Source organism: Antechinus flavipes, chromosome 5 (genome assembly GCF_016432865.1).
Source record: "Antechinus flavipes isolate AdamAnt ecotype Samford, QLD, Australia chromosome 5, AdamAnt_v2, whole genome shotgun sequence".
NCBI lineage: Eukaryota > Metazoa > Chordata > Mammalia > Dasyuromorphia > Dasyuridae > Antechinus > Antechinus flavipes.
Window position 1 is genome coordinate 8350021 of NC_067402.1, and position 13289 is coordinate 8363309.

The 13289-nt window shown below is 43.4% G+C and overlaps 1 protein-coding gene across 1 annotated transcript in view; it reads left to right on the top strand.

The window, feature by feature from the left end:
* The first annotated feature begins 1205 nt into the window (after window positions 1-1205).
* The window catches only part of BZW2 (basic leucine zipper and W2 domains 2), a 37202-nt gene continuing 25118 nt past the window's right edge, over window positions 1206-13289 (top strand). The window contains exons 1-2 of the mRNA XM_051962311.1: window positions 1206-1209; window positions 6521-6697. Of these exons, the coding sequence (XP_051818271.1) occupies window positions 1206-1209; window positions 6521-6697 (181 nt within the window). The remainder of the gene's footprint in view (window positions 1210-6520; window positions 6698-13289) is intronic.

Here is a 13289-nt window from a genome sequence, read left to right on the forward strand (position 1 = left end):
AAGGTCGTGCCAGGCGGAGGAACAGACTCGGTCAAAGTCCCGAGCGTGTGTGGGAAAACTGTTGCTAGGGGAGATGCGCTAAATATCATTGGGGAAAAAATCTCGTGAACATGAACTGAAAACCAATCTGGGGACGTTCTGCTGCGCGGGGCGGAGAGGGAGAAAGTACAGCAGGACCGTGACTGTGCTAGAGTTAACAACCCCCCAGCCAGCCAGTCTCTCCCCAAGCACCACGGGCCCTCTCTGGCCGGCCAGCCACTCCCCAAGCACCACGGGCCCTCTCTGGCCGGCCAGTCTCTCCCCAAGCACCACGGGCCCTCTCTGGCCGGCCAGTCTCTCCCCAAGCGTGAAAGAATGAGCTCCCACCTTGTCCCTAGAAAGCTCCCCACGTGCCAGGGCTGAGTGCTGAAGGCCTGATCCCCAGAAAGCCCCCCTCTGTGTGTCTGGGCTGAGTGCTGAAGGATGATTCTGGGGAAATGCATGACCCAGGGTCTGTCCCCTTCCTTCTCTTAAAAAAAAAAAATATATATATATATATATATATATATATATATATATATATATATATATATATATATGTGTGTGTGTGTGTGTGTGTGTGTGTGTGTGTGTGTGTGTGTGTGTGTGTATGTATGTATGTATGTATGTATGTATATAATTTTTATTTCTAGTTCCCCCCTCCACTCCCTCTCCCACCCACTGAGAGGGAAGAAATATGATCCCCGTTATGTATATGAAGTCATGCACAACGTTTGCACAATCTCTCGTGGGCCGGGCTGGAGCACGGTCCAGATTGCTCCAGTGACTGTCCTTTTGGAAGGGACGTAGAGAATGGCGGGGTTTCCGTAGCTCTGTGGGGGGCTGTGGATCCTACGGGAGAGCAATGGCTAGCTGACGTTTCCTGTGCTTGTGTGTGCCGTCCAAGTGTTTCTGCGTGTACGTGACCAGGCCCAAGCAGGTCCGCATGTACGCCTAGAACTGTCCCATTTGTGTCGCTCCATGTCCGGGTATACAAAATACAGTGTGTATAGTCTAACGTCTGTGTGTATTGTATCTAATATGGAACGTTTGTGTCCAGGGGGGCGACAACGTATCTTTTTAAATCCCTGAGAATCTGTGTGCCCCAAGAAGGGCTCAGAGTGGAGAGAGCTGACTTGAAGTTGGGGACCGCTGGGCTCTCGGATTGTGTCTGTGTAAGTCGCCCCATGGGTGGGCAAGTCGTGTCACCTCTCTGAGAACCTGTTCTGAGTTCACAGCGATCTTCATGCCTCTCTAAGTCCATTCATTAAGCGTTTATGACGTACCTACTGTGTAGAAAGCACTGTTGATTTGGAGTTCTTGACCTCGAGGAGGTTCGGTATTCTTTCCTCCTTTCCATCCTGCCTCAGCCTTCTAAGAAGTGGTCCCTCTTCTTCTTTTTGTGGTTTATTTTATTTACAAAAGAAAAAAAAAACGAAAAACAAAAGGAATAGGGAACAAAATGAAACAAAACGTCATCATGTGTCCAGCAGAACACCAGGGAGGAGTGAAAATATATAACAACAGAAGAACAAATCAAGAAAGAGTATATTTTAATAAAAGAAATTATATTTATGAGTGTCCATTTTATCTTTACTTCCTTGTAAATTATTTCTTTTTTTTCCTCTGCTGTGTACATTATTTACTTTATTCCTTTTCCTCCCTTTCATCTCCCCCATTTCCAAACAAGCTATAGTTAAAAGATACATTCATATATACTTTTGTAGATATATACATATACATATATACACATACATATGCCCACACACATGCATTTTCCTATCCCTGCTGACTTTGCTTTAATTCTGTTCCTAATTTGCCTTGCTATTACTTAACCTCTCCCCTCCATCCCATGGACCCCTCCCTTGTCTTCTTCCTTCATCCTTTGCTTCCTCATCCGTCCCTCCCTCCCTTACTTCTTTATAGATTTTGGAGGGTACTATACTTTTCATGGTATGTATGTAGTGTTGTCTATTGAACCCATTCCCCATATGAGTAGGTTTTTAGAACTATGACCCTCCTCCCCTCGAATGCCTCTGTGTCTATTCTTCCTCTGTACCTCATTTGGAAAACATAATTACTATTTTTACCTTAACTCTGCCCCAATCTTTCTTTTGAGCTGCCCTATTGTTGATATTAATCTTAAACATATGGTATTCATTTCCCATGTAAAATAAATAAATAAATAAACAACTTGTCCATGTTGAGTTCCTTGAGATTGATCTTTGATATTGGCTCTTATATGTTCATTTTCTTTTAAGTTCAGATTTGGTTGATAGATAATTCTGAAAATCTGTAAGTTTGTCAAATGTCCATTTTTTCTTGTTCAATATTATGGCTAATTTTGCCAGCTATGATATTTTTGGCTGCAGGCCTAATTCTTTTGATTGTTTGTAGATTTAGTTCCAAGACCTGCAGTCTTTTATTGTGATTGTTGAGAAGTCCCGTACAATTCTTATTTAAGCTCCAGCATACTTGAATTGTTTTTTCCTCGGCTCTTACAAAAGTTTCCCTTTAATCTGGGGGTTTCAAAATTTGGCAATAATATCCCTGTGTGTTTTCTACAAAGGATCTCAATGAGGTGGTGATTGGTATTTTTTTTTTCTATTTCTACTATTCCCTTGTGTTCTATCACTCCAGGACAATTGTCTTAAATTATTTCATACATTATTGTGTCAAGGTCCTTTTTTAGTGACAACTTTTAGGCAATCCAATTATTCTTATATTTTCTCTTCTTGAACTTTCTCCAGATCTGTCATTTTTAAAATAAGATGTTTCACAAATTCTGTTCCATTTTCTTACGCTTTATGATGTTTTGTTATTTCTTCATCTCTCATAGCTTCACTGGCTTCCCCTTGTCCAATTCTAAATTTCAAAGAGTTATTTTCATCTTTGAGACTCTATCTCCATTTTTTAGCTGGTTAACTTTCCCCTTTTCCCCATAATTGTCTTGCTTTTCTTGGGTGTTTTTTATTTTTATTTTTATTTATTTATTTATTTTTAGTTTTTCCTCAATGTCTTTCATTTGATTTTGAAATTCTTTTTTGAGTTCTTCTATAAATTCTCTCTGGGCAGGAGCCCTTTCACATTACTCTTTGGGGATAGAAGCTTTTTTTTTTTTCTTCAGTGTCCTTCTCTGAAGAAGCCCAGTCTCCCCTAAGTTTCTATGGTGGATTTCTTCTTTGCCAATTTTTTTTTTTTAATAAGAGGCATTAGTGTAAGCAGCTCTAATCCTGGGGTAGGGGTGCCTCTGGCTTCACCTCAGCTCTCCTCTCTGACCTAGAACCCTCAGCCAAGAGCTGCCCCCTCCAGCCAGTGTTCACAATCTGTAGTGTCCCTGTCCCCCTGCCTCTGCACTCCCAATGTGCTATTTCCTTCTTGCCCAGGGTCACACCTCTGCAGCCCAGCTGGGCTTGCTTCCTGATCAGCTGAGGTTCCCTCAATTTCCTGACTCAGACCCCAGTTCCACAAATCGTCTGGGAAGTGAAAGTTTCTGTGGTTCCTGCAGCCACACCCAGCTCACCCCAAGGCTTCCCACTTAGTGCTTCTCTGGAATACAATCAGGTTTATCCCAGCCCTGGGTCTTTCTTCAGATCCTGGGGTTGTTTCAGGAGGACCTCTATTTTGCCCCAAGTCTTCTTGATTTTTTCCCCACTTTATGTTTGTCCTGAGGGGAAAATTGGTGGGGAAAATCAGGAGACCTTGACATAAGAGACCTACACTCCCATCTTCCCAGAGTCCTCCCCCCAGGTAGTCCTTCTTAAGAGTCCTCCAGGATCTCAAATTCTGAATCCATTCTTCTTAAACCTTCCTTATGATCCCTAATCTCCCCTTACCCCTCATTCTTCCAGTCATTGCTATAACCTTGCTTCCCTGCCTTGAATCCAGCCTGAAGTAGCTCTACTAGTCATCATTTGCCCCTTTGAGTCCCTTGACTCCTCGCTTGGGGCTTTTGACCTTTGTCTTTGTATGGCTCATGGGCAGCCATTGCTCAGTTTTGGCCAATTTCTTTTTCTGTCTTTATTTTTGAGTGTTAAATGCTACTCTGGAAAGTCATCACAGTACTGACGGGGCATCTCAGGGAAAGAAGGGACCTCAGAGGCCATCTCATGCCTCCTGTACCTCAACAAATAGTCTGACTGCCACTAACCCTTGACCTCCTCTGGTTGTATCATCCGGCTGCCCACTCACCTCTTCTATTGGAGTGTCCCTTCTACCTTGGCTTCCTGACACCGCCCTCTCCTGCATCTCCTCCTACCTGTTCGGTGACTGCTTCTCAGTCTCCTTTGCTGGGTCATCACCATCATCATCATCATCATGGGTCATGATGGATCATCATCATCAACAACAAATGTAGCATTTATATAGTACCTTCTAGTTCCAAGTTAACAAATATTACATCATTTGTTTTTCAATAACAACCCTAAGAGGGAGATGTGATCATGATGCCCATTTTACAGTTGAAGAAACTGAGGCAGAGATAAAGGGAGTTATTCAAAGTCACAGTTAGTAAATATCTGAGGCTGGATTTGAACTCAGGGCCTGCCTGGCTCATAGCCTCACACTTTACCTATTGTGCCCCCTCACAGGAATGACCTCTCTGTACTCTCATTATCTATCCATCCACTGACATTTTTATGTACCTCCTGTGTACAAGACAAAAAGCAGACCGTCTTGTTCTCAAAGAGCTTAATTTTCAATGGTCTGCACTTGTCATTCATCTTGTGTGATTTTGAAATAAGGGGAAGTTTGGACAAAGCAGTTTTTGATAAAGCTTTGAGGATGGAAACTAGATTATAACCAAGTGAGGAGTGACTGTGGAAAGAGAAATCAGAATTCTTGGCTAGAGACTATTTTCTCTGAAAATGAACAGAAAGATGAAAAGGAACAGAAAGAAAGGATATTAATTGGATGGGGGAAAATAATGTTTAAATATTTTGTAAAACAAAAATTTTTAATATCCTTTTTAAAAATATTATTTACATAGTTCAATATGTTTCTCTTTTTATACCCTTCCAAAAACTCATATAATATATATGTGTATACACACACACACACACACACACACACACACACTATGAAAAATCCTAATGTTAAATGTATTCTAGCATACCCATGATCCTTCACGTCTGCAACAAACTGAGGGGTGGGAGTTGCTATCTGTTCATTTCTCTCCTTTGGGGTTGAGTTTAGTCATGTGCCTTCAGTATTTATTTTTCTGTTGTAGTTCTTGCTAGTTAAATAATTATAGCTCATGTGTATGTGCCTGTGTGTGTGTTTTCCTGCTCCTATTTACTCCACTTTGTATCAGTCATATAATTCTTTTTGCTTTTCTCTATTCGCCATGTTCCTCCTTTTTTACAATATGATAGGATGCCAGTACCCCAGACACCCCACTTTATTCAGCCATCCTCCGTTCACAGATCCCCACTTTTCTAGTTCTTTGCTGATACGCCAAGGATCAGGGGGTAGCTAGGGGTGCCAGAGTGCCAAGTCTGCAGTCAGGAAGATTCATTTTTCTGAATTAAATCTAGTCTCAGACACTCCCTGGCTGTGTAACCCTGGAAATGTCACTTCACCCAGTTTGACTTTGTTTCCCCACCTGTAAAATGGCAAAACATCTCATTATCTTTACCAAGAAAACCCCAAATGAGGTCAGAATCATAGTGAAATGACTTAGCAAGTTCCCTCTGAGACCTTGAACTTTGGAATCAAGTAAGAGATAAAGGTGGACTAGCCAAGACTGAGGGTTGATAGGGGATGTAGCAGAGATCCATCTCTCCATGGGGGCATCTGGCCACCTTTGTCTGAAGGCCTCCAGCCTCCTGAAAGCCGGCTGGTGTGCTGGAACTCTCAGGAAATTCTGAAATTTTCCAGGGACCACTTTCACATTAGGGATGGAGGGATGCTCCACATTTCTGCTGGAATCATGGTTTTGCTGATTCTCAGGACTTGAGAAATGTTGATAATGCAAATCAGTCTGAAACCTGTGCCCTGGACGTATTCCCCCTCCCAGCCACTTGTTAAACATCTACCAGCGGCTTCCTCTCCTGAGCCCTCTCACTCCCAGAACCTGATGGGCCTGAGCGGGCTCATCTGTAAAACCTTCCCCTCTCCTCACTTAGCTTCCCATCTATCAGATGGAGAGAGTGCTAGCCCCACCTCCCAGGGCTTTTGTGAGTCTCAAATGCACCCAAAGTGCTCTGCAAATGTTAGTGACCCGCAAAGTCTCTCTGATTATCATTATCCACAAGAGCTCTCTTGTAGGGGTGGGGGAGGGGGATTTCCGTGGCACCAGAAAGCCTGTTCTGACTTCCACAGGACCCTTTCAGCTCTGCCCCCCTCCCCCCCACCTGGCTGCTGCCTGGGCATTTTATCCTGTCAAGGTTGTGGCTCTTTCCCAAAGTGGGGCCTGGGAATTGAAGTGAGATTGTTGAATATCTCTCTCTCTCTCTCTCTCTCTCTCTCTCTCTCTCTCTCTCTCTCTCTCTCTCTCTCTTAGATGAAAAAGAGAAGTTTGAACCTACTGTTTTCAGGGATACACTGGTCCAGGGCCTCAATGACGCTGGCGATGACCTCGAGGCAGTAGCCAAGTTCCTGGACGCCACGGGCTCCAGGCTGGACTATCGCCGCTATGCAGACACCCTGTTTGACATCCTGGTGGCCGGCAGCATGCTAGGTGAGCCCCCCATTCTACAGCATCTTGGCCGTTCGCTGAGCACGGCGCTAAATGTTATGCTTCTTAGCAAGGGAGTGTAATGCTCCCTACTATCAGTAGTCCAAGGAACCAAGGCTGTGGGAGTGAGGAGACCTTGCTGTGAGTCGCCTTTCCAATCATCTCTTCAGGCCTTGATTTTTCCATTTTTTAAAATGAGTAGATTATCAGGACATTTCATGGGTTGTTGTGAGATTTTTGTAAACTGGAATTTAATTAGGAAAATATAATATATTATGCATAATATATATAAAACTGGAAATGGACATTTTTGGTGGTATAGAGATCAGAAAGCTTTGAGAGACATAATTTTGGAGTAATTTAATAATTTCATTAATAAAGCCAGCACATTTATTAGTAGAAGGATGGTCATTTGACCATCTCTCTTTGACCAAAGGGCAATCATGGTGGTGGGCTGAGAATTTACATATCCTTCAAAGAGGAGGCGTTCCCTCAGAGTGGAAATCAAGCCTGATTGGTTAACAATTCAGGAGACAAGAAATTTTACAGGGAGGGGCCTGTGGTCAAAATTTAGGACCATTCCCCAAGTTTGCACTGCTGGGGCAACAGGAGAAACAGATCCACTGATCCGAGTGCTTCAGATTAATAGAGTCAGAGAGAGAGAGAGCTGGATTACCATTGGAAAATCAAAGAGATTTTGTTGGGAAGGACGCCCGGCCTCCATTCTACCAGCATTGCTGCCTAATAGTGAGACGTGGAGCATATCCGCCTCTGTATCATTAATGAATCTCACCAAAAGGATCACAGCAAAGTGTTTTATGGGTATGTGTGACTACAACCTTAACCAGTGAGGAACAAGATCTGAGAACAAGTGTAAGAGGGGGTCTCAGAATGATACGCCTCTGTAGCATTAATGATATTACAGCCTTAACCAATGGGGAACAAGATCTGAGAACAGGAGTAAGAGGGGGTCTCAGAATGATACGCCTTTGTATCATTAATGGTATTACAACCTTAACCAATGAGGAACAAGATCTGAGAACAAGAGTAAGAGGGGGTCTCAGAATGATACGCCTCTGTAGCATTAATGATATTACAACCTTAACCAATGAGGAACAAGATCTGAGAACAAGAGTAAGAGGGGGTCTCAGAATGATACACCTCTGTAGCATTAATGATATTACAACCTTAACCAATGAGGAACAAGATCTGAGAACAGGAGTAAGAGGGGGTCTCAGAATGATACGCCTCTGTAGCATTAATGATATTACAACCTTAACCAATGGGGAACAAGATCTGAGAACAGGAGTAAGAGGGGGGCTCAGAATGATACGCCTCTGTAGCATTAATGATATTACAACCTTAACCAATGAGGAACAAGATCTGAGAACAAGAGTAAGAGGGGGTCTCAGAATGATACGCCTTTGTAGCATTAATGATATTACAACCTTAACCAATGAGGAACAAGATCTGAGAACAGGAGTAAGAGGGGGTCTCAGAATGATACGCCTCTGTAGCATTAATGATATTACAGCCTTAACCAATGAGGAACAAGATCTGAGAACAAGAGTAAGAGGGGGTCTCAGAATGATACGCCTCTGTAGCATTAATGATATTACAACCTTAACCAATGAGGAACAAGATCTGAGAAGAGGAGTAAGAGGGGGTCTCAGAATGATACGCCTTTGTAGCATTAATGATATTACAACCTTAACCAATGAGGAACAAGATCTGAGAACAGGAGTAAGAGGGGGTCTCAGAATGATACGCCTCTGTAGCATTAATGATATTACAGCCTTAACCAATGAGGAACAAGATCTGAGAACAAGAGTAAGAGGGGGTCTCAGAATGATACGCCTCTGTAGCATTAATGATATTACAACCTTAACCAATGAGGAACAAGATCTGAGAAGAGGAGTAAGAGGGGGTCTCAGAATGATACGCCTCTGTAGCATTAATGATATTACAACCTTAACCAATGAGGAACAAGATCTGAGAACAGGAGTAAGAGGGGGTCTCAGAATGATACGCCTCTGTAGCATTAATGATATTACAACCTTAACCAATGGGGAACAAGATCTGAGAACAGGAGTAAGAGGGGGTCTCAGAATGATACGCCTCTGTAGCATTAATGATATTACAACCTTAACCAATGAGGAACAAGATCTGAGAACAAGAGTAAGAGGGGGTCTCAGAATGATACACCTCTGTAGCATTAATGATATTACAACCTTAACCAATGAGGAACAAGATCTGAGAAGAGGAGTAAGAGGGGGTCTCAGAATGATACGCCTTTGTAGCATTAATGATATTACAACCTTAACCAATGAGGAACAAGATCTGAGAACAGGAGTAAGAGGGGGTCTCAGAATGATACGCCTCTGTAGCATTAATGATATTACAGCCTTAACCAATGAGGAACAAGATCTGAGAACAAGAGTAAGAGGGGGTCTCAGAATGATACGCCTCTGTATCATTAATGGTATTACAACCTTAACCAATGAGGAACAAGATCTGAGAACAGGAGTAAGAGGGGGTCTCAGAATGATACGCCTTTGTAGCATTAATGATATTACAACCTTAACCAATGAGGAACAAGATCTGAGAACAAGAGTAAGAGGGGGTCTCAGAATGATACGCCTTTGTAGCATTAATGATATTACAACCTTAACCAATGAGGAACGAGATCTGAGAACAGGAGTAAGAGGGGGTCTCAGAATGATACGCCTCTGTAGCATTAATGATATTACAACCTTAACCAATGAGGAACAAGATCTGAGAAGAGGAGTAAGAGGGGGTCTCAGAATGATACGCCTTTGTAGCATTAATGATATTACAACCTTAACCAATGAGGAACAAGATCTGAGAAGAGGAGTAAGAGGGGGTCTCAGAATGATACGCCTCTGTAGCATTAATGATATTACAACCTTAACCAATGAGGAACAAGATCTGAGAACAGGAGTAAGAGGGGGTCTCAGAATGATACGCCTCTGTAGCATTAATGATATTACAACCTTAACCAATGGGGAACAAGATCTGAGAACAGGAGTAAGAGGGGGTCTCAGAATGATACGCCTTTGTAGCATTAATGATATAACAACCTTAACCAATGGGGAACAAGATCTGAGAAGAGGAGTAAGAGGGGGTCTCAGAATGATACGCCTCTGTAGCATTAATGATATTACAACCTTAACCAATGAGGAACAAGATCTGAGAACAAGAGTAAGAGGGGGTCTCAGAATGATACGCCTTTGTAGCATTAATGATATTACAACCTTAACCAATGAGGAACAAGATCTGAGAACAAGAGTAAGAGGGGGTCTCAGAATGATACGCCTTTGTAGCATTAATGATATTACAACCTTAACCAATGAGGAACGAGATCTGAGAACAGGAGTAAGAGGGGGTCTCAGAATGATACGCCTCTGTAGCATTAATGATATTACAACCTTAACCAATGAGGAACAAGATCTGAGAAGAGGAGTAAGAGGGGGTCTCAGAATGATACGCCTTTGTAGCATTAATGATATTACAACCTTAACCAATGAGGAACAAGATCTGAGAAGAGGAGTAAGAGGGGGTCTCAGAATGATACGCCTCTGTAGCATTAATGATATTACAACCTTAACCAATGAGGAACAAGATCTGAGAACAGGAGTAAGAGGGGGTCTCAGAATGATACGCCTCTGTAGCATTAATGATATTACAACCTTAACCAATGGGGAACAAGATCTGAGAACAGGAGTAAGAGGGGGTCTCAGAATGATACGCCTTTGTAGCATTAATGATATAACAACCTTAACCAATGGGGAACAAGATCTGAGAAGAGGAGTAAGAGGGGGTCTCAGAATGATACGCCTCTGTAGCATTAATGATATTACAACCTTAACCAATGAGGAACAAGATCTGAGAACAAGAGTAAGAGGGGGTCTCAGAATGATACGCCTTTGTAGCATTAATGATATTACAACCTTAACCAATGAGGAACAAGATCTGAGAAGAGGAGTAAGAGGGGGTCTCAGAATGATACGCCTCTGTATCATTAATGATATTACAACCTTAACCAATGAGGAACAAGATCTGAGAAGAGGAGTAAGAGGGGGTCTCAGAATGATACGCCTCTGTAGCATTAATGATATTACAACCTTAACCAATGAGGAACAAGATCTGAGAAGAGGAGTAAGAGGGGGTCTCAGAATGATACGCCTTTGTAGCATTAATGATATTACAACCTTAACCAATGAGGAACAAGATCTGAGAAGAGGAGTAAGAGGGGGTCTCAGAATGATATGCCTCTGTAGCATTAATGATATTACAACCTTAACCAATGAGGAACAAGATCTGAGAACAGGAGTAAGAGGTATCATCAGAACCGAAGATGAGATGGAGAACGTCTGGGGAGAATGAGCGATGACAAGTGGTCAGCCCCAGAGTACCACTAGAATGTGTGCAGTGTCAGGGAAGAAGGAGGAAGACCTACAGCTCATTGGGACTTTGCTGTGTTGAGTTTATGGGAGGACTGGGACCAGATTCCCCCAAAAGAGGCAGGCCTAGATGGCCTGCAATCTGTATTATGTGTGTGTGTATGGGGAGGGGAGATCACAGGTGTGTGTGTGTGTGTACGAGCATGTGTACATGTGTGCACACACATTTGTGAATGAAGCTGCACGATGCAAAGAGCAGTAGTCATTTCTTGTTATAGCATTGTGGCGTAAGTCTCGGAGTTCAGAACATAATTTAAACTGCAGCCTTGCTGCTTACTGGACTTTCAGAGCATTAAAAAGTTTCCTCCTCAAGTCCTTCCTCCAGTGAGGATTTTCATGCTAATTTAGGAAGCCTAATTAAAGCTGCACATTCATTAGTGTCCCGACTAGCATCCATGGAAGAAAGGGTCCGCAGCGGGCCCGTGGGGCTGGCAGAGCTCACTCAGGTCACTCAGGGACCCCACTTGGTGCCCAAAAAGAGAAATGACTCTTTGTTCTTTGTTTGACAACGCCTGGCAAAATATGTATGTGCAGGAAGCCAGAAAGATGTCCGTCAAGTTGAAATTTGGCACTGAAAATAAGGCCAAAAAAGTTTTTAAAATAGAAACAAAAATCAAACCCAACTTCTCCATCTGTATGTGTGATCCAAAAAATGGAAACAAAAATCAAATCCAATTTCTCCGTCTCTATGATCATGGATCGACCTTCTACTTGTCTCAATGAATGAATAATGGCATTTATTAAGCATTTACTGTGTACCAAGCGTTGGGCCTGTAGTGATACAAAATCAGTCCCTGCCTTCGAGGGGCTTCTATCGTAATGGAAGTGACACGTCCATAATGATGACCTGGCCCCGGAGGATGGAGGGGAGGGAAGTGGGGGGGGGGGGGCAAGGCCTTTCCTGAAACAGTATTTGAGCTCATTGAATTAAGGTTCTCAGAGCAGGAGCTGGAAAGCTGGTGTGGTGGGACAGGGCAGAAAAGGAGTCAAAGAGACAGCAGGCTGGACAGATGGGTGGGCCCTTAGCTTGGGTGCACAGTGTGAGTTTGTCCCTCTTATTCACTGCTAAGGAGGCTTGGGCCCCAGTGGAACTGAGGCAGAGTGTGGACTCTGGGCTGGGTCTAAGGGTCTGAACTACAACTAGTGAGGAGGGTTTGATGTTCCCCCTACCCCAGGTCCAAAATGAAAGAGCTTATCCTCTGCCCTTCATTTCTGTGGATATCCATCTTGGATCAAAACTTCAGAACCAGCCCGTCACTGGGCCTTCGCCCAAGCTGTTCCCTGTGCCAGAAATGCTCTCCCTTCTTACCTCAACCTCTTGGAATCCCCCTATACACACACACACACACACACACACACACACACTCTCACACACAAACACACACACACACAAACACTCACACACACACACACACACTCTCACACACACACACACTCACACACACACACAAACACACACACACACACACTCACACACACACACACACAAACACTCACACACACACATTCTCTCACACACACAAACACACTCACACACTCTCTCTCACACACACAAACACTCACACACACACACACACTCACACACACACACACACACACACACATTCTCTCTCACACACACACACAAACACTCACATACACACACATACACAAACACACTCACACACACACAAACACACTCACACACACACACTCACACACACAGACACTCACACACACATACACACACACACACTCTCTCTCACACACACACACACACACACACTCACACACACACACTCACACACACACACACAAACACTCTCACACTCACTCACACACTCTCTCACACACACACAAACACACACCCCCCTCTCTTTATTTCTGTCTGTCCGTAGTGTTTCCTTGTCCGTGCCCATGTCCTCCCTTCCATCAGGCTCCAAGTCTCAGGGGCAGCAGCTGTTTCATTTTTGTCTCTGTGTTGCCTCTGACAGGCACAGGAGGTTCTTAATATAAAGTTTGCTCAGCTTACTTGAACTGAATCCATAAAAGCCCCAACTGGTACCTACTCCTGATTCCAGGACTAAAAATAGCAGAGCTGGGTGTGGGCCAGAAGGGGCCCGAGGGAGTCC